The sequence below is a fragment of the Curcuma longa genome, chromosome 12 (assembly GCF_044706935.1).
Source record: "Curcuma longa cultivar G26 ecotype Majalengka, Jawa Barat chromosome 12, ITB_CL_G26_1.1, whole genome shotgun sequence".
In the NCBI taxonomy this organism is placed as follows: domain Eukaryota; kingdom Viridiplantae; phylum Streptophyta; class Magnoliopsida; order Zingiberales; family Zingiberaceae; genus Curcuma; species Curcuma longa.
The window spans coordinates 295,037-315,212 of record NC_133872.1 but is presented as its reverse complement, the minus strand read 5'-3'; the positions used below and the strand labels follow the sequence as shown (position 1 = coordinate 315,212).

Here is a 20,176-nt window from a genome sequence, read left to right as displayed (position 1 = left end):
TAGGAAGTTGTTCATGTTGAAGTTTCCAAAGCTAGACTTTTCTTTTAAGCAATACGAGGTTTTAGGACCATAAACGAGCCAAGTCAAGTTACTTGCAATACGAGGTTATTCATTTGATTCATGAGAGTTCAACCTTTTTTTGTGAACCAAATAGATTCTAAAGATTGAGAGTCCTACTTTTCTTTTTTGCCCTTGTGCTTCCATTCTTCGAAGGTATCAGTTACTTGAAATTGGCTTAGCAATTTAAGGTGATTCCTCCCTTTGCTTCATGCGATATCATGGCAAGTTGCATCTACCACAACTGAACACTTAATGAAGATGTGTTTGTAGCAGCTCAAGGCCAATAGTTTATTTCTTCAGAAATTCAAATGAATTTCCAAATGAACAGAAACCATGAAGCTAGCTCACTCAAATTACGAAATTAGTCATTGCAGGTGAGTGCAAAGCAAAGCATTTGTTACTGAATAATTCATAATGCAAGATAGAGACTAATATGAAGATAAATCAAGAATCTAATAATATGCATAACAATTTTAAGGAAATATTTTAATGTTGAACTAACCAGGAAATACCTGTTCACATAAATAGAATTACATGTAAAAAGTACTCTCCTTTTTTCTTATGTTTAGCACAACAATCAAGTGAAGTTCCATTTGGTATAACATCTCCAGAAGTAATTCTGTCACAACCATTATTATGAAAATTTAAACCATGATATTCATACGATACTATACTGCAGTTCCGAGATCAACGAATCAATCATTGTGGAGTCTCTCAAGGTTTGATCATTAAATATAACATAATGTTCTGTTGGAACTTTGACTCTGCTGTTGCAGTCTCATCAATGTGCAATGCATGCATCCTTCAAGAAGAGAATCCAAATAATTAACAAAAGGATCACAATTAACTTGAAGGAAACCTACATCAAGTGGCATGAAATTTGCTAAATATTTCCCTCACCCCTCCAAAAGTCCTGCTTGTCAAGGATTCCATGCCTCAATCAAATCTTTCCAAGATCCCGACTTAGTGAAAGAGGTTTTCCTTTCAGTGGCTCTTATAGCAGTTATATTTCCAGTTCGCTGCATGAACGAATGATTCAGTAAGGACAAGTTTTAAAAAAATAATAAGGCACAAGGGAAGGGAAAAGGTCAGGTGTGAAAAAGAAACTTTGGTATATGAACTGCCTTTCTAAGGAACAACAATTAAAGAGCAATAAAAGAGAGGATTGACCTTCAAACACTGCGCCCCACTGGTATCACAGATAGGATAATCAGATGGGCAGCAATATCGGTTATCTTTGCAGCAGATTGCATTCTCAAGGTCACAGCAACTCCATGAAAGACAGAGACCCAATATCCGCCAACTACAACAGCATGTGCTTCCTGCTGGGCAATAGGTTAGCGCACTGCACTTTGTTGGACCTGGAGGTGGTGCAGGAGGAGGATTTGGAGAAGTTTTTGTTGGAAAGGAAGCTAGCATATTAATCCCACACATGCCATAAGAATCATTACTATTACGAAGCATGTGCATGTAGCCATTCATTCCCCAGCTTTTCCCCCAAGAATTTTTCACAATCCAATAATCTACTCCATTTTCTGAACCATATCCTACAATCAGTACAGCATGATCCAGTGCAGTTGAGCAAGGGCCAGTAAAGATCCCCTACGAATGAAAAAGATGAGTGACATAAGCTGACAACATTAAATGACAACCTCGAAGGAAAAAATATTTATATTTAAAAAGGTTGCAGACCTTTGAATATAGTTGGAATGATCTCTCACTTCCACAAATTCCAACACTAACAGGTTGTTGAGCAACAGCTTGAAGTAATAGCTTTTCATTATTTGGAGGAATATCTTTGTAGCCATCTATTGTTACAACTCGACGCTTTAGCTGTACAAAAGAGAAGTAGCGGTTGAAGGAAGAATTGCCAATGGTGTAACAACACAAATCAAATGTAGACTGTGTTTCCTAGTACCTTGTTCTTTACGCAAGTTCTTTGCTTTGCTTGATAAGGGTAATCATCCTCTGTATCAATTCCATGATTTTGAATCACCCACTTGAAAGCATAGTCCATGAGACCACCATTGCAACCATTATTGTAACTTTGATCACAATCACATAACTCCTGTTCTGATAGACTGACCAAGGATCCAGTCACGATCTTGTTTATTCCTTCAATCGCACCAGTGGCTGAGAAGGCCCAACAATCACCTGAGACGGCAACCAATATCCACTAAGTAAAATGTACAAAACTAAAGTATTTTAAACTAATTAAGTCCTTTATGTTCCAACAGTATGGCCCACCATAAGTCCACCTGTTCTTCAGGAAACTTGCTTTTAGAAAACCTACAGTTCCTACCATGAGCTTCATTTCTGCATGTCTGAGTTTTCCAACTATAGGAGGTGACCTCTCCATTGAACTCTATATAAATTTACATTACTAGTATGAAGCAAAAGGTATATTGTTTTAAAATCTCGAAAAATTTTATTTTATCAATCAAATTATATATTCTATTTCAGGCTCACATATGTAATGCACACCCTGACAGTTTCAATTTTCATTCTCTTTTACAGCTGCATAAACTTATTCCTTTTATTTCCCATCAATCTTAGTTATAAATTCCAAGGAGCAATTATGATAGTGAAGTCAATCCGAGCAAGTGATGAATAGTGAACTCTAAGTGTCAGCACAACATGAAATCAACACATTGGTGCTTAGCCTTCGACTAGAAGCCTCAACCTTGAGTAGCATTGCTTAGAAACACATTAGTCTGTGCACCCAAGTTCAAAGAGTATCATATTTTCTGATTGGAGTTGATGGCTCGGCTAACTCAATCTCATAGGATTTGTGTGGGCATTATAGACCTATGACTCACTTAGAAAAGCCAGGTGTAATGCTTTTGATACCTATTTTAACAAGTTGCTCCACAAATTCTTTCAATTGAAAACTCTTTGGTACACCAAACAATGGTGGTTTTCTTTGGCAAGCAATGCAAGAGCTCTGGTGTGGTGAAGCACCTACCACTTTTAACAAGGCTAATGCGTACTAATGTTATATATACAAATATAATATTTAGATCACCTTTAAACCATAATGGAATGTTAAATTCACAAAATGCATGTTTTCGATTGAACATTTGAACAAAGTACACAAATGTAATCAGTACACAACTAGATAATTTATAAATAAAATGATTACCACACATCTATGAAGGGAACAATGAGCCAATAAATAAGCTTGTGCACGAGCACTATTAATAATCTTTTCAAAGAACACTTTTATGAGATTTGTTGTCAAATACCTAACAAGCTGAATTAGCCTATATTTTTTATTTTTCATTTTCATCAAGCCATACGGAGCATTTGAGCATGTTTATTTATCATCCTAAACTAACAAAATTAGCTCTTATGAACCTGAGTCCAAGCTTGATCAAGAGAATCTGGTATTTTATTACACTAGAGAGGATATTCCAATTTTAGTTATGAGCTTACCTAACTATCAATTCAATGATCATCCCCATTTCTCACTTGTGAACCATCTTCTTAAGTCATAGTATTAATAAAGTTATACATGTCACTTCAATCTATGGATCACTTAGCATATGGAATGTAAATAGAATCAGTCATAAAAACAGTGATTTTTGTTACAGATATATAATTCCATCTCATGTTATCAGATGTTATTTCTTTTCATGCTCTGGTCATCTTACTTCCAAGATGTCATAGTTAAGAATAAATACATAGAATTGTTGAACTTAAAGAAACCGTGCAAGATCACATTTAACCATATGTATTCAATCAGTAATTGCTACAGCTAATGTAAGTCTTTTAGATGATAAAATACATCCACACATTCCCAATGCAAGACTGAGGGTGCTGTTTAAATTCAATACAACCTTCTCTAACAATAATTGCAGGCAGATATAATGAATACCATATAATTGGGTGGTCAGCTGACAAACACTGTAAATTAGGAATGATTTATCAGTTTAATTAAGCATATTAGGAATGATTGACCTAATTGGCACCTTTGATAGCTGTAAAAGGAAATTGAAGAGTCTGACAGTTCGGTCTCTGCATAAAAATGTTAAAGAAACTACATGGATACTGTCAACCAAAGGAACATGAGACTCCACATATCTACTCCCTTCAACTTCGTCTCTCACTCTCGCTTGTTGCCCTCTGATTGTTTCTTTTTTTTTCTCCTGCACAAATGTTAACATAATAATCAAGCAAGCTAGCTAAGCTGATATGTTTGACTTGATGGTCCATCAGTCTATTGGCTACTCTCTCCACTTCTTTCGCTTATCCATGGAGGTGATATGGCTTTGGGCATCATGCTGTGACCCTTTAGATTTCATTTCCCATATCTCTATAGGACTCGTCTCCTCTCGCTCTTTCACCCACCCCTTTTAGTCAATCGAGATTGATTCCAATTGAACTGATTCGCATCCTCAATTCCCACTCCACAATATAAACTACTTTTCTTTTCTTTTTTAATCTAAAATCGTCATAGTATCCAAGAGAAGAAAACGGCAAATAAACCATCGAAACGGAGAAAGAATACCGCAGCTCCCCTGATCCTTGACCGAAGTGACAGCTCCATCATTCCTCCAATCTAACGAAGAAGGAATACTGCCATAGGATCCCCAGAACATCGTTCGATTCGCCCGCGGCGCAGCAAGGCCGGCGCTGAGGCCCAGTCGGGCCGCCCGGAATTCGTGTGAAAGCAAGTCAGCGAAGGCGTTGAGGCCGAGCTCGTAAGAAGAGTTCCCATCGGCGTTGTGCGCGTCGACGAAGTCAAGGTTGTCCTGGAAGGCACGGAACCGGGCGAGCTTCTCCCCCTCGGAGGCGTAGCGCTTGCCGTGCGCCCTGATCCAGGACTCGAAGAGATCGGAGTAGGCTACGGAGGTAGGGGAGATGAGGAGAAAGGAGATGAGAGCGATGACGATCGCTGCCGAGAAGGGAAGCGATCGAGCGAAGTCCATCAGAGGAAGCGGAGTGGGAGCTGGACGGAAGAAGAAGAAGACGTGGATTGGGGATTTGGGTTTTTATTGGACGGCCGGGCTTCGGTTGACTCGTGGGTTGTCGATTCACGTGTTTTGCGTATGCGAGTTGTTCTTGTATTATTATTATTATTATTATTATTATTATTTATCAGACTTTGCGGCGCCACCAACGCAAGGGCCCTAAATCAATCAAATGCATATCCAAATTTAGATACATAAAATATGAGAAATGCTACGCTGCGCGATGAGGAATCTATGATCTGTGCGTGACACCTGTGATCCATCGCCATTGCCGCTGCCCTCACCACGCATTCCGGCCACGGCCGACTGCCGCCTTGGGCGCGATCGATGCGCCGCTCGTCGGCGCTCCGTCTGATGTCGGATTTCGATCGGAATCTCGACGGAATTCAATCGGAAACAAGGTCGGCAGTGCGACACCAGACGGAGATCCTTCCTCAACCGATCTCCGACCGCGATTCAGTCGAAATCTGACCCGATCGCCGTCGACAGTGGTCGCGCAGTGGGGGGCGATTGTTTCCGACCAAATTCGTCGGAATCCGACGTTCGCCCATTGCGGCCGAGGCGGCGGCCAACGGTGGCCGGACAGCACGACGAGGACGACGACAGCGATGGTGAGTCGCGGATGTCACGCACAGATCGCGGATTCTTCATCGCGCAACGTAGCAATTTCATATATATATATTATATTATTATAATACATAAAGTAAATATTAGATTAATATTTATATTTGTATATAGTTTTTTTAGATCTTACAATTTTGTAATTTTTATTAAACATAAATTCTATCTCTATAGTAAAACTCAGCAAGAGCTCTCATATGGGGCATGACAAACTTTTCAACAAATAAGCTATAGAACATATCGTTTAAACTTTGATAAGATAACAGTACAATCTCGAACATAATCAAACCCAGTTCAACTTACTTACATCACTGTAATTAAGTTGTATTCATAGAAGAGATTAATATTTTGTTTGAGACTAAGTAGCAGCATAAGACTCTGTTTTACATAAACAAATTAAACATATACTAACACAACTCCTGAGAGCTTAAAACACAATGCCACGAGTGATTTCTCATCCCTTTCTAGATTATTAATACAACATGAACTAACCAAACACTTCACACAGCGATATTGTGTCATTTGTTTACAGGAATAAAACCTTTTTGAGTTCTTACCGGCTCACTTTACACAGCTGAAGTCGCCTCAGCCGCCTGCCAGTATCGGTTGTAGAACCACATTGAGTCGGCAGCGACAGCATTTCCATCATCGTTTCTATGCCAGGTATAGTAAGCATGTGTTCTGTTCTTGATCTCGAAGATAGCATGACCAAAGCTTGATTCTCTGAAAGCTGAGTAACTTGGCTGCGGCTCTGTCATACTATATCCCATATGCAAAAATGACACCAGTTGAGAAGAAAATTAGAAGCTCTTTGTGATGTAATAGAATGCTAATATGGTATAAGCAGAAACTTACTTGGTAGCAAGCCCTTCAAGATTCCCTCCATCGCCGACAGTGATATATACAGGAGCTGATTCATCAGGAACTGGCTCACATTTACCGTTCACTATATTGTAAGCAATATTTGATACTCTATACTGCAAAAGCAGGAAACTCACATCACCAAAAGGCTGAAGGAAGTACTTTGGAATGAGTCACACGACTAAAAGAATTCGTAGTGTTGCAAGAACTAACTTAGAAAACCAAACGACTGGATTGTACTGGTTATATGCAAAGTACGTTTCCTACCATCTATCTAGCAGTAAGAAATCCACACTTCTGAAAAGAAATGTCTTTTTAACTCACTAATGCTAAGGAAAAATATCGATGTAGCATGAGAATTCATACAACAGAATTAATTGTCTTCAACTCGCTGATGGTAACTCAATTCAAACTCTTTATAGATGAATTTTCCCGAGACGAGGAAGCTGATAAAATACGATATGATATTCTTTAACTGGGGATAGGGAAAAGACAAGCATATAGAGCTACTTACACTACGTTCATAGGCATGGACATGACCAGCGAATACAACATCAACTTTGTATTTGACAAACCATGACTCATACATCACTCTCATAGATTCCCCTTCCATATAGTGATAATTGTAGCTGTTGTACCATGGCGCATGCATTAGAACAATCAACCATGGTGTCAAGCTCCTATTCACCTTGAGCAGTTCTGCTTCAAGCCACTTGAACTGAGGACTGTATCTACCTGTTGAATGCAAAAAATAGTGAATACTAGGGATTTGTAGCAAATAAAGGCAAAGAAAAATAAATCTAAGGTTTAGTGTCGTTAATTAGCAGATATAGTGCTCAGAAAATTACATACAAGTATATCCACCTAGACAATAACTTCAAACTTCAGGGAAAAAACATGGAAATGCACAAAATGTCTGAAAATACAACTTTCAGTTGTTGTGCAATTAATGTGCATCAAATGAATTTTCATAGTTGAAGAAAAAAGACCACTTTAATGCATACAAACAACTTCTGAGTCTCACTAATTTTCTCAACTTTTTGATCAAGCTAATGCTTTTCAGATTGATGTTTGTGATGTTAATTTTTTTTTAAAAAAAATACCAGAAAAATTAACCTAGACTATTATTTCTCACTAAATGTAAAATCTGAATCGAGGTCTACTTATCTTGCATTATGAAAATGTAGGCAATGGAAATGGAAAAACATATTCACTCCGTGTGGAAGGAATTTCAAATATAATGTCTTTGTCCATCATATTAAAGTAAGATACAACTTACAGAGTAGCAATTACCAAACTCAGAAAGATATAGAAGTATGGAAATCTCATATTTATATTCCAGTTCTAAATGGATACATGTAAATTTTTAGCTAGAAGTCAACATTTAAACCAAAAATTACAAATTGATTTCAAGATAGGAGGGACAAAGAAAATGCAGTAGCAAAAACCTTTAGCAAATCTTCCAAATTCAAATTAACCTTTTAAGCAAGCAAAAATAACCAATGTCACTGTAAGATAATAATTGTCTCTTTGTATTACTTAAGTCATATGAGAACTTATAGCTTCCCATTTTCAACTTGAATTGTTTCAAAAATGCAATTAATGTAAAGCATCAACTATCCATACCATATGCTGAATATGATGCCACAACAATTATGTGTGCTGATGCCATCTTGATAGAGTACCAATATGGCTCTGTACTGCCTGATGATTCAAAAGGAGTCCAGTATCTGTGTGTGTATGGCTTAAACTGTATTGTTTCACCCTGTAAAGATTGGTATTACATATCATCTATTCCAGTTTCACCTGGAAAGATTGATGAATAATAGACTTAATAGATAGACTAAGAGAAGAGGTTCGATATCACTTATTTTCCTTAATTTAGTCCCTCAGACATGTCCTTCTGCTGGTCATGTTGTTTGAGGCCTGTCTGACTGAGATAATCTTTGCTAGTCTCATTGACTTAAAGTGAACAATGAAGCAAAAATACTCCAGAAATAATTTTTTCCTTGAACCATTTTATTTTATCTATATCTTCTCTGATTTCCTAATCCCTTACAATTAGCTGTAGATTAACAAAATTGTGTACAAAGAGTGTTAAGAAATCAAGCTATGTATCAATGGTTTTTCTGATTCCCTTACAAGTTCTGGAGCATAATCAATCTCGTGATTTCCTGCTGTCCAAATCCAAGGTTGATATGCAGCATTTCTCTCGACAAATCTCCCCCATGTATCCCATCTAACATTGTCATGATACGGATATTTATCAGCATAAGAAAGGTCACCAAGAAATAGAACTGCTTGTGCATTTGGATTTGACTCATAATGAGCCAAAGTGATGTTAGAGTCATAGCTCTGTCCTAGATCACCTGCAGTTCATACAAAATAGTAGAGAAAAACAAGATATAGTCAGCAAGAATTATCTAGGAACAACAGAAACTAGATATTGACATCTCGCTAATTTATTACTGATTAAACTACCAAAAGATGACACAATAATATCAAAGACTACTTCATTTGCTTGCGCCATTATGAGGATCACTGTGTCCAGATCAGATCAAAGGGGATCTGAAGTCGCCATGTGTAACAAGGTAGGTAACTGATCTAGAGTGTATTAAGTAGTTTTCTGAAACTCCCTAAATGAAAACGTAGGACTTTTAGAACAGGGCAGTGAACCTACAACTAGCTAGGGCACTTCATTCAGGTAATGACGTGATCGTGAACAACAAAATCATGTCACCCAAAATAATCAAGCATATCCTTGACATCAGCAAATTTTCTTGTCAACAAATTTTACACAATCTCATAGAACAGAAACATTACCTGACAAAGTTATTCTAGGCAATACAAGTAAATGTAACAGTTGCCTTTCGTTATGGTTTTTCCAGCTTAAATTGTAGAGAACTTAGAATTTTTGCATTTTGGATTAAAATATGTTATAGAAATTGAGGACAGAAAGCTGTTTTATCTTCAACTATCTTACTATGATTTATACAACTATAATGGAGTCAAATGGCCGGTAAATGAGATACAAATCAAAGCAAAGGTAAGTATATATTATTAGGATGGTTATCAAAACACATCAAATTTGTGTCTATTTACAAAATCATCAGCAAAAGGAAAATCTCTGAGTACAAAATGTCAATAAAAAGCCAAATATACTAGCATGAAATACAGGAAAACACTTTGATTTATAAAAAGAAAACTGAAGATAGTATGATGAGAACCTTTGAGAAAAAGATAGAAGAATATTTGATGGTCTCTCCGACATGAATTTAAATCCTACAAGCAAAATGAATTAAAATCCTATAAGGAAAATTACCAATAAGACCGAAAGTGTAAGGAACATCTGGACCAACTTCAGGTGGACTTATGAACCAGAATTTTCGAATTGCATCTCCTATTCCGATGGCATAGTAGTATTTAGTATCGTGCTGTAAAGAAACATGTTACTGTTACCATATTTTTCACCGAGAGCAACATAAACGTCAGTAAAGAATACGTATTGAAACAGGCAAGTATGATTGGTCAGATAAATTCACAAAAGAGCACCAAAAAGACAAATTCAAATAACCTTCAAATTGTTGATAGTACAATGGTGGATGTAGCCTGAGGTGTAGTTGTAAAACTTGTATTGAGTATATATGCCTTCAGCCGATAACTCGAGATTATCCTCATCGGTCCCATAGAGTACTTCACTGGAGCCAGGTTCATCCTCAGTCACCCATGATATGATCATGGCAGTGCCATCAAGGTCACCTTGGGTAATGTGCACCTTCAAGAACAAGAAGGAAATGTTTCTAAAAATTATATAGCAAACCCTATTCTACTAGAGGAGTTGTATCCATCCTAAAACGAAACCACAACAGCAGGGGCATCGATCGGCAAGGCAAAAAAAACTCCAAATCTTTTGATCAAAACAGCGACTTGGGCCAGAAGATTAATCGTGTAAAGGAGAAAATTGGAGAACAGGTTTACCAGAAAGAGTAGAACAAAGAACAAATAGCTAATACAAAACATCAAAAAAAAGTCAACTTTGGCCAAAAAAAAGAGATAGGAATTCACCTGCTGCGGCGCGTTGTAACCCGGCGGCACTCGGAACACATCGCTGTCGAGCGGCATGTCAATGGTCTTCTCCGCCTTCCTCACATAAGCGCTGCTGATCCCTCCATCGCATCGACCCACTATTCCCACCAAGATCACGGCCAAGAAAAGCCCGAGTGGGCGAGGAGCGTGCCGCCACCTCCCCATCTGCCAATCGATCACTCCTTCCCCAGTTCTCCATGCCACGGGCCACCTTGTTAAGTAGGAGGCCGAAGGGGATAAGAAGAAGGCAGGGGAATATGCCCTAGCAGATGCTGCGTGTAGCAGTAGAAGTAACAACGATGGAATCCGATCGACTTCGAAATAAATCGTCGGATTGCAATGCGGTTCTTGCTCGCGGCGAGAACGCAGAAATTTCTAAAAATGCCCTTCAAATTCTCAAAATTTTAAACATCTATTTCATTTCTCTTCCATTTCCTCCCCTCAAAGTAAACACCGCAACGCTAACGGCGTTAACCTCTTTATTCATCTTCCTTGCGATATTTCCTTCGGTACGTGCCGCCTCCTCTCCGCTATACTTTCAGATCCGTCTTCATGCGGTCGCCTCCGCTTCCGTCCGCCGGAGGCGGCGCTCGCGACGCCGAGACCCTCTTCCGCTCCAAGCCGATTCCCGATATCCGCACTGTGGAGGCAGACACGCGGCGGGAGATCAAGGCGAAGGAGGAGGAGCTCCGCCTGCTCGTCGGCGAGAGCTACCGAGATCTCATCGACTCCGCGGACTCTATCCTCCTCATTCACTCCTCGTCCGAGTCCATCGACTCCAATCTTGCTTCCGTTGAAGCCTCCCTCCGCTCCCTTTCCGTCTCCTCCGCTCCCGACTCACCAACCGTCGCCTGTAACCCCGCCGGCGCTGGCGTCTACAGCATTGCCGCCCGGGTTAAGTACCTCATCGATACCCCTGAGAACATCTGGGGCTGCCTCGATGAGTCCATGCTACTTGAGGCCTCCGGCCGATACCTCCGCGCCAACGAAGTTTATGGTCTCCTAACCAACAATGCCGATCGGGAATTGCTCGCTAAATTTCCTCTTATTCGGCATCAATGGGAGATTGTTGAGGGCTTCAAGTCCCAGATATCTCAAAGAAGCCGCGAAAGGTTGATCGATCAAGGGCTCACCGTCGCCGCCTACGCAGATGCCCTAGCTGCTGCGGCCACCATTGACGATCTTGACCCGAAGCAGGTGCTAGGCCTGTTCTTGGACTCGAGGAGGTCGTGGATCTCGCAGAAGTTAGTAGGTGGCATCCTGGATTCCTCTTCTTCCTTGCTATGTGATGTGGTTAGGACGATCAGATCTAGCTTGGGCCAAGTGGGCGAGCTATTTCTTCTAGCGCTGAATGAAATGCCGTTATTCTACAAAATGGTGCTTGGGTCTCCCCCTGGGACACAGCTATTTGGCGCAATCCCTCATCCTGAGGACGAAGTGAGGCTCTGGAAGTCGCATCGGGAGAAATTGGAAGCAACCATGGTGTTGCTTGAACCAGATTTCATTGCGGAGACCTGCTCTTCGTGGTTGGGTAACTGCTGTGAGGAAATTTTTGGTAGGTGGGCAAGTGGTAAACGTATGACTGATGCAATTGCAAGCGGAGAGGGCCTTGCAGCTGCAGAAAAGATGGTTCGTTATACTTTGGATGATCGAGACGGATTGGAAGAGAGCTTGGAACATTGGCTGAAAAGTGTCTTTGGTTCTGACATTGAGACGCCTTGGAACCAGCTTCGTGGACTTATCCTGAAGAATGGAAAAGACATCTTAGAGGATAGGCTGGAAGATGCGTTTACTGGAAGAATGAAAGAGATCATGAATTCGGAGTTTGCAAACTTGAACTTAGATATCAACTTGCGGAACTCTATCCAGGCTATTGTGAAAACTACAGACAGAAATGACTCAAATGATTCACAAGCTTATTTGAGAAAGCTGTCAACTGATGGTGGAATTTGGTTCTCAGAACCAATTCAAAAGAAAACAGGACTGCTTCATGCACATAAGCCAACAATTTATGAGAATGACTTCAACAGTAGCCTGAATGCATATCTTGGACCTGAAGTTAGTCGGATTAGAGATGCCTTGGACAGAAAATATCAAACCGTACTAGAAGATCTTTTGTGCTATGTGGAATCTCACAACTCTTTTTTGAGGTTGAAAGAACTGGCACCATATCTTCAAGAAAAATGTTACAGCGCCATAGCTGTTTTACTAAAGGAACTTGCAGATGAACTTGCACGGCTCACTGCTGCTTTGGAAAGAGACACACAGGACAAGGAGTTACCTCACACTGTCCTTATTGACAGATCACTCTTTATAGGACGCCTTTTGTTTACATTACAAAACCATTCAAGTCATATACCTCTAATTCTCGGTTCCCCAAGGCAGTGGGTTAAAGACTCTCCTGGTGCAGTCTCTGTTAGCTGCTCATCATCTCCTCTGCCTGTGAAACATAAAGCATTTTTTGATCCTCCAATCTCTCCCCGTCGTAGCAACAGCTCTAGAAGTCCTAGGAGACAGTTTCTTGATAATCCTAGAAGGCAGACAATTTCAGCTGCTGCTGCATTGTTTGCACTGGATGATAACTCAAATCCAAAGCTTGAGGAACTCAACAAAATCTTTAAAGATCTGCGCATCAAATCTCATGGCCTATGGATTGTTTGGCTGTGCAATGAGTTATCACTAATTCTTTCCAAGGATTTTGTCAAAGATGAAGCATTATCTTCTTCAACTTCTTTGCAGGTATATGGTCCCTGTTCAATGTCTGGCTTGTTTTCAATAGTAATAATTATGTAGTTGTCCTTATTTCTAGATTGTTTTCTACCATAGATTGAAAGGAAATCATGTGAATCGATTTGAAAATGTCAAGATTCCTACAAATGCTCAACTCTTTTAAGGAAATTGAATTTCATTTCTTCTCATTATTATTATTACTATTATTTGTGGTTGAAGGAAACCTACAAGAACTTGGCAGAGACCTCTAATTAAGGTAAATGATTTCAACATTATGGAACTACAACTCCACAAATCTGTATGACAATTGAATTTAAGTTAGTTGTTTGTGATAGAAGGAAACCTAAGATTTCTTTTTTGCCTAGCAATCAAAAGATGGTCTTATGTTTCTTGGACTGATAAGAATTCATTTGCATTGCTCGGTGAAGAGAAAGGATCTTTCAGTTAGCTTTTGTTCTTGCATTGATGAGTAAGCCAAAGGTTGCCAAAGATTCCCTCCATGCTGTTTAATCTTCTCATTTTCTGCAAGACTCATTTCAAAATGAAAACAAAGAGAGCTAAGGTGTTACAACCCATATAGATGAGAGCATTAATCCATTAACTTATCATGCCTGATCACCAGCCTAAAAAGCTCAAGCCCAAGATAATAGTAGTTCACTCATGTAGACGTATGAAGCTTCATTATTAGCCACACCATGTGGGATTAAATTGAGATGTCAGATAAGGAATGAGAAAAAGGTGACAATGAGTAGGTGAAAAACAAGGAGGATAACACTCAGAGACATTAATTCTCTTCATCAGCAATCAGATGTCACGACCTTTTTGCAATGAATAAAATACAACTGTCAAGGAGTCGTGCAAATTTTTATGCTTTTAATGTAGAAAAACAATCAGATTATGCTTAAAATTTTAGATTGTTTATATGGATCACACGTTAATAACACGCTGCTTTTTTAGACCAGAAAAACGAAGTTCTAACACAGCTATATGTTCAGCTAATTGTTAAAATTTTTCATTGAAGTTAGTTGTTACACATGGTCTAAAGTTATATCATGCTGTTGTTTTCTTATATTTAAACTTTGGCAAATGTTTTAACTGATAATTAGCTATGCGTCTGGTTGAATTACATGGTAACTATTTCTTATGTAGGGTTGGGAAGTGACTAACATCAAACAAAATGATTCCAAGGAAGGTCCTTTGGAGATGACAATCTCTCTTCCTTCTATGCCTTCACTCTATATCACCTCCATTCTCTTTCAAGCTTGTTTAGAAATTCACAGAATCGGAGGTCATATTCTTGATCGATATACATTGCAGATGCTTGCTTGGAAACTTTTACAGAAGGTATATTGCTCCATTCATTTAACTTTATGAATCAATCTTATTACACCAATATATGTGTCATGTATTATCTTTTGCAGGAATATTATTTAGAACATTTTAAACATGTTCCATACCTAGGCGGTTGGTGGTATGCTTTTGTTTCAACTTCAAATTTAAGATATTTTGGTGATATTCATTGTCCTTAATCTTTATGCATCTAAGTTTGCTGGTTCTGTTGGGATGTATGTACTTCTTGATATCTGGATAATATGGATTATATCATCAGTGTTTATTTAAACCACAAAAAACTGTACTCCAGCCTAGATGCTCATGCATTATATTAGCTTAACAAGTTTACAGGAAACAAATTGCTCAAATAGGACTAGTCAATTTTTCCACATAATTGTTAGATCAGACTTCAAATCAATGCAAAAATAAAATAAAAAATAGACAATGCCAAAAATTATTCTATAGCTGATTTTTACCAGATCAAGTAAGAAAAAAAATATAAGCCCGTAGATTAACTCCAAAAAATTGATCAAAGGGAGCAGCTTTAAAGTTAGCATACTACATAAGAAGCTTGACGGCATAAAACCTACCAAGGATGCGCCATTTTTTTTTCTTTCAATTTTTTAGATTGTGATCAGACTCTTGAGTCTAATATGTCATGCTAGTCGACACATAATTAAACTCTAAGCTTTAACACAAAATTAGTCTGTTTTGTCCAACATAAAATTGTTGCTTGATTGCTTCACTGCACCTATTAACTCCCAATGAACCATCACCAAAGTCATGAACATTGCTAGGAAGAATTGACCTCCAAATTAATTTATGAGCAAGAATGCAAGATGCACCTTTCTAACTGTAGCCCAGAAGCTCAATCTAAATCTTTAAATTAATGGATGAAATGTTTGCCAACATTGATGGTTCACTGTATTGACCTGCTTGTATTGTCAAGTAATACAGCAACAATGCGTTATTGTGCATTTTATGTCTGACAACTGTACATCAACTCAGTGATGACAGAAAATTCTACATAGGATGAAATTCTGCAGCCTCAAATTAAATTTTCCGTATATCTATTCTGAAATGCTAAAGATTTGATTGGATGTTCACTTGTCCTAACAAGTTAGGCTTCTAAGAATGAGCTTAAGGTGTAGAATTATGGCTATCATTCTCTCAAGTTAAGCTGGATTAAGCTTGAACCATGGTCTGCATTAAGAGTGCAAGTCAATGACCTATGACTTTTCACAGCTCAAAGTGGGTGATTAAAACAAGGACAAAATCTCAGTTTAAGTATTCAGGAAAATTTTCCAATTTTGATACATGGTTCCAGTATCATAAGCACTTTAGTTATGGAGTGGAGGTAGTGATCTCGAAAGTTTTGATGATTGGAAAACCCATTGTCAAGTATCATAGACCTGGCCCATCATACTGATCATCAGTCCTGTGAACTCCCTATATGTGTAAAGTGATTAGGGTGGTTCTTGAGATCATCTAATATCTGAAAGATAACAGCAGTAGTAGGCAACTACAGGATCAATCCACTAGAACATCGACAACATGCTCTAAGTTTTTCTTTAGGATGCACTATAAAGATCAAAAGAACTGATCAAGTATGGCTTATTTGCATACCAAATGTTGAGTAAGGCTATACTTGAGAAGTTAATGAGGACAAAAACATATCTTTGTATGTGTATCATAGAATAAAATTCCCTTGTGTGTTGCTGTATTCTGTGCACATGCTGAAATGTGAACGATGTCAAAACAACTGCTCCACCCTTGATATACAAGGTCATCAGATTCAGAGGGACATTCCAGAAATTTTCTTGATAAAAGATGACGAATAATCTATGTGATAGCTTGGTGGTCAGGAATCAGCAGCAAGTGGAGTTCTTGTGAGAGACAACAAACTGTAGCTTGAAATTGTGGTGGATGGGAATAACTGAATAGGTATATCTCCTGAGTCTTCTTCTTCCACTTCCTGCTTTTCTTCCTCTTGTCCTCTTCTTCTTAGTATTTAGTCATCCTTATCCTTCTCTTGACAGGTGTGGTCTACACCATCTTGTACTGCCACATGCTTTGCCAGTCGGGACCAGATTGATCTCATATAGAAATTCAGCACAGAAACAAGATTTTAGAGCTTGAAGTGTCTACTTCCCTTGTTTTATTCCTAATATAGTAGAGAGCTAATTAAGGATGTTCTGTTATTTTACTATTTGATTTTTGCAGGTGACACAAATGTAATATTAACTGATCTTTTTTCCCAACCAGTACAAGTAATTTTACATTGTTAATGCTAGTGATTGCTAATTATAATGGTCAGAGGAAGTGTTCATTCTTTTGTGTAAACAGAATTATGAACATATTTATTTTAATACTCTCTTTTGATAACTCTGAAGTTGTTTGGTCCTTATTAAATGTTGTCATTAGGTGGTTGAAATCTATGCAAGATTTTTGTTGGCCATGGAGAATGGTGAATCTCAAGTCTCAGATAAAGGAATACTGCAGATTTTGCTAGATTTGAAATTCATTGCTGATGTTCTTTCTGGAGGCAAAGATTCTGCTGTCAGCGGTCCTGAATCAAATGCCAAAGAAGATTCACCAAAAGTTAAAACATTAAAACCTACATCGAGATGGAAACAGACACAAAACAAGCCTGATTCTGCTAATGTGGCAGCCATTGCAGAACTAATCAATAGCTTTGCAAAGAGGCTGGATCCAATTGACTGGGCTACGTAAGCATTTCTTAGTTCTTGTTGAATCCCTTTGTGCTGTCATTGCACTCTAGCAAACCGATAAGAAGACAAACATTGTGATTTTAATACATGATAACATGTAGAAGGTTACATGTAATGCCAAGTTAATTCTTGGACATTTGTCTTATTTTGCAGGTATGAGCCTTACCTCTGGGAGAATGAGAAACAATCATATAAGCGATATTCTGTCCTTTTTGGTTTCTTAGTTCAGCTTAATCGTATGTACACTGAGACCATTCAGAAATTGCCTACAAAGTCAAACACAGGTTCCAACATTATGAGATGTTCCACAGTTCCCCGATTTAAATACCTACCTATCAGGTTAGTTTTTCTTTGCCTAATATGTGGTGTCCTACAACAGAGCAAAGAATGAAGCTGGAATGTAGAACAGAATTTTTGCAGGATCACTGTCTACCCTAAGGGCCCATTTACTTGGATGGAAAGTAGAGGAAGAGAGAAAAACTTACAAATTACATATGGAGGACCTCCATCATTTGTCACTTTCCCTTATCCCCTCATATCTTCCATCCAAGTAAATGAACCCTATAGTTCGAAATCAATATGGCAAATCAAAAATATTTTTGGTATCATATTTCCGTGAAAAAGTAGTTTTGTTCCTTCTTAGGTTTATTTGAGAAATGTTTGTAGTTGTACTACTACATTTACCTTATGGTGTGGTTCTAATAAGAAATTTTCTCTCCAGTGCTCCTGCATTATCTACAAGAAATCTACATAAATCAGCGATGCAGTCTTCTGATGATGCTTCAATGAGGAGCCCTTGGAAAGCATATGGAAGTGGCGAACAATATCCAAAACCTGACTTCGATGATAGTCCAAACTATGGAATTGCTGCACCATTGCTGAAGTCTATCATGACACAGGTACAGGAATAGGAAATTATCAATTTCCATAAGATTTTATAATCCAGCATGTTTGTTTACAACAAATTCTCTTTGCATTTTAATGTTATTCTTATGTTATCTGACAAATATCATTAGTTGCATATTAAATTGATATCAGTCACCCTTCCATCTTATTCTAGGTTAAACAATAATTTTTTAATTTCTCAAGTAACAGTTTTCACCTAATGTACGGAATTAGCTTGGTAGACTTTAAGGTGTCACTTGGTCATATTTCCTAGGTCTTGTGTCACAAATGATAGGTTATTCAAATAAACACATGGATATAAAATTGACTCTGTCTGTGAGTTTTTTTTTTTTTAATTTTTTTGCAGTGTTACTTCTAATCTTGTGTGTTTTTGCCTTTTTGGTTCATCTTCCCATGTTATAAGGTATCATCTGTGAAATAGCAGCAAGTTTATGACTATTGCTTTACACCTGGATATTTATGGTTTAGTTTATAGCAAATCTCTGTGGGAATCTGAGAGTCATGACATTTTATGTTCCAAAATTTGGAAGGTTTTGAATTTGCTGTGTACCCTTTATAAAGGCTAGCAAATCGAGATTTATACTTTGAATCATTTATAATTTTCCAATCATGAATCATATAGTCCAAATTGGTTAATTTTGCTATCTTGCTTGGAATATTTTTTTAAACCTAAAATATATAAAATAATTATTATCTCCCACCAAATTGTGACACCGAGCTTATCATGATTTATGGGAAAAAAAGGACGATGCATCATCTTGAAAAAATAAATATTTGTCATCATTTCTTTTCTTTTAGAATCGCAACCATGTCATTGCCATTTTGTTTAGAAACTAAACTAATATATATAACTAATTGCATTCAACAAAATCAAAACATCTCCATGAAGCTCAAGTAAGGTAAAAAGTTGGTGTTATATTTACCTAAAACTTGTGTCGAACTTCTGAAATCCCAATATTTCCTTTCAACACCTTAGTTTATGGCTAGAATTCCACATCCATGTCCATACCACCATCCTGATCCTATAGCATGTCCATTTTATCATATGTTTCCCCCATTTCCTTGATAGTCTAATTCCTTGATCTTCAATACTCATTATCTTTTTTATTTTTCCCCTTCTTTTATTTTCAACATTCAACATCTCCTTAATGAGTTAAGTTTAATGCTAAGGACAGTGAACCATTTTGTTTTTCATAAATTACATAAAATATAATTTGTATTAATTGTTGTGATTCTTTTACAAGTCTTATTCATATACATTTACATATCACTCTACCTACGGATTTGATTGAATACGACACTAAGCATGGATAGTACTATTCTAACAACTTTGCCCAGGTGGGAAGCAAATTTGGAGAGAGTACCTCCAGGTGGGGTTCTATGCTTTCTGATGGCCAAGTTGGTAGGCTCAAAGACAGATCCGCGGCTGCCATGTCAACATTTGGCGACATTCTTCCTGGCCCTGCAGCAGGGCTTCTATCGTCTCTTACATCAGGTGCAACTATGTTTGACCCTTAGCCTGTGCTTATTCTGTATCGAAATTGGTATTCAGATGAACAGAATGCATCTGGTTGGAGAGGCTACTTCCAGTCTCACATGGACTGTAACACATCTCACAGCGCGAGCAGTTCGCAGTTAAAGGGAGCCCCAGAGCAATTGAAATCAATTGGAAGCTGTGTTCGCATCGTCCAGTGATAGGAATTGGAACACTTGGTCCGAGCCTCCATGTTAGCCAAGTTGACGGATCAGAGTGGTATATGTTACAAGATTTACAGTATATATATATATATATATATATATATATATATATAGTTTTCCGGCAGGACCGAATAAGCCTAATTGTGTGGTCGAGTTTTGCCCCTTTTTGTTAATCTT

The 20,176-nt window shown here is 38.1% G+C and overlaps 3 protein-coding genes across 3 annotated transcripts; 1 reads left to right on the top strand and 2 right to left on the bottom strand.

Annotated features, from left to right (window-relative positions):
• Positions 1 to 531: 531 nt before the first annotated feature.
• Positions 532 to 5,023, bottom strand: LOC141843612 (low-temperature-induced cysteine proteinase). The gene is made up of 6 exons (XM_074731661.1): positions 4,571 to 5,023; positions 1,979 to 2,214; positions 1,753 to 1,893; positions 1,231 to 1,662; positions 961 to 1,079; positions 532 to 862 (listed from the first exon to the last, which is right to left on the bottom strand). Exons 1-5 carry the CDS (start codon positions 4,989 to 4,991, stop codon positions 981 to 983), a joined length of 1,329 nt encoding a protein of 442 aa, XP_074587762.1. The 5' UTR covers positions 4,992 to 5,023; the 3' UTR covers positions 532 to 862; positions 961 to 980.
• A 938-nt stretch (positions 5,024 to 5,961) lies between these two features.
• LOC141842982 (purple acid phosphatase-like) lies at positions 5,962 to 10,803 on the bottom strand. Its single transcript, XM_074730991.1, has 8 exons — positions 10,581 to 10,803; positions 10,090 to 10,290; positions 9,838 to 9,949; positions 8,658 to 8,884; positions 8,142 to 8,280; positions 7,030 to 7,250; positions 6,510 to 6,631; positions 5,962 to 6,413 (listed from the first exon to the last, which is right to left on the bottom strand). The coding sequence occupies exons 1-8, from the start codon at positions 10,764 to 10,766 to the stop codon at positions 6,221 to 6,223; spliced, it is 1,401 nt and encodes a 466-aa protein (XP_074587092.1). The 5' UTR covers positions 10,767 to 10,803; the 3' UTR covers positions 5,962 to 6,220.
• Positions 10,804 to 11,131: 328 nt separating this feature from the next.
• On the top strand, positions 11,132 to 20,086 carry LOC141842621 (conserved oligomeric Golgi complex subunit 1-like). The gene is made up of 6 exons (XM_074730669.1): positions 11,132 to 13,340; positions 14,481 to 14,675; positions 17,088 to 17,392; positions 17,549 to 17,734; positions 18,117 to 18,294; positions 19,640 to 20,086. The coding sequence occupies exons 1-6, from the start codon at positions 11,154 to 11,156 to the stop codon at positions 19,817 to 19,819; spliced, it is 3,231 nt and encodes a 1,076-aa protein (XP_074586770.1). The 5' UTR covers positions 11,132 to 11,153; the 3' UTR covers positions 19,820 to 20,086.
• Positions 20,087 to 20,176: the final 90 nt, after the last annotated feature.

Excerpts from the sequence above, each read along its gene's own strand:
- LOC141843612 (XM_074731661.1), bottom strand. The coding sequence starts at position 4,991 with ATGGACTTCGCTCGATCGCTTCCCTTCTCGGCAGCGATCGTCATCGCT. Across the intron at positions 1,894-1,978 it reads GAACTTGCGTAAAGAACAAG|CTAAAGCGTCGAGTTGTAAC; the intron begins GTACTAGGAAAC and ends TCTTTTGTACAG. Across the intron at positions 1,663-1,752 it reads CATTCCAACTATATTCAAAG|GGGATCTTTACTGGCCCTTG; the intron begins GTCTGCAACCTT and ends TTTCATTCGTAG.
- LOC141842982 (XM_074730991.1), bottom strand. The coding sequence starts at position 10,766 with ATGGGGAGGTGGCGGCACGCTCCTCGCCCACTCGGGCTTTTCTTGGCC. Across the intron at positions 7,251-8,141 it reads GGCATCATATTCAGCATATG|GTAGATACAGTCCTCAGTTC; the intron begins GTATGGATAGTT and ends TGCATTCAACAG. Across the intron at positions 6,632-7,029 it reads TCCATGCCTATGAACGTAGT|TATAGAGTATCAAATATTGC; the intron begins GTAAGTAGCTCT and ends CTGCTTTTGCAG.
- LOC141842621 (XM_074730669.1), top strand. The coding sequence starts at position 11,154 with ATGCGGTCGCCTCCGCTTCCGTCCGCCGGAGGCGGCGCTCGCGACGCC. Across the intron at positions 17,393-17,548 it reads GATCCAATTGACTGGGCTAC|GTATGAGCCTTACCTCTGGG; the intron begins GTAAGCATTTCT and ends CTTATTTTGCAG. Across the intron at positions 18,295-19,639 it reads TGAAGTCTATCATGACACAG|GTGGGAAGCAAATTTGGAGA; the intron begins GTACAGGAATAG and ends AACTTTGCCCAG.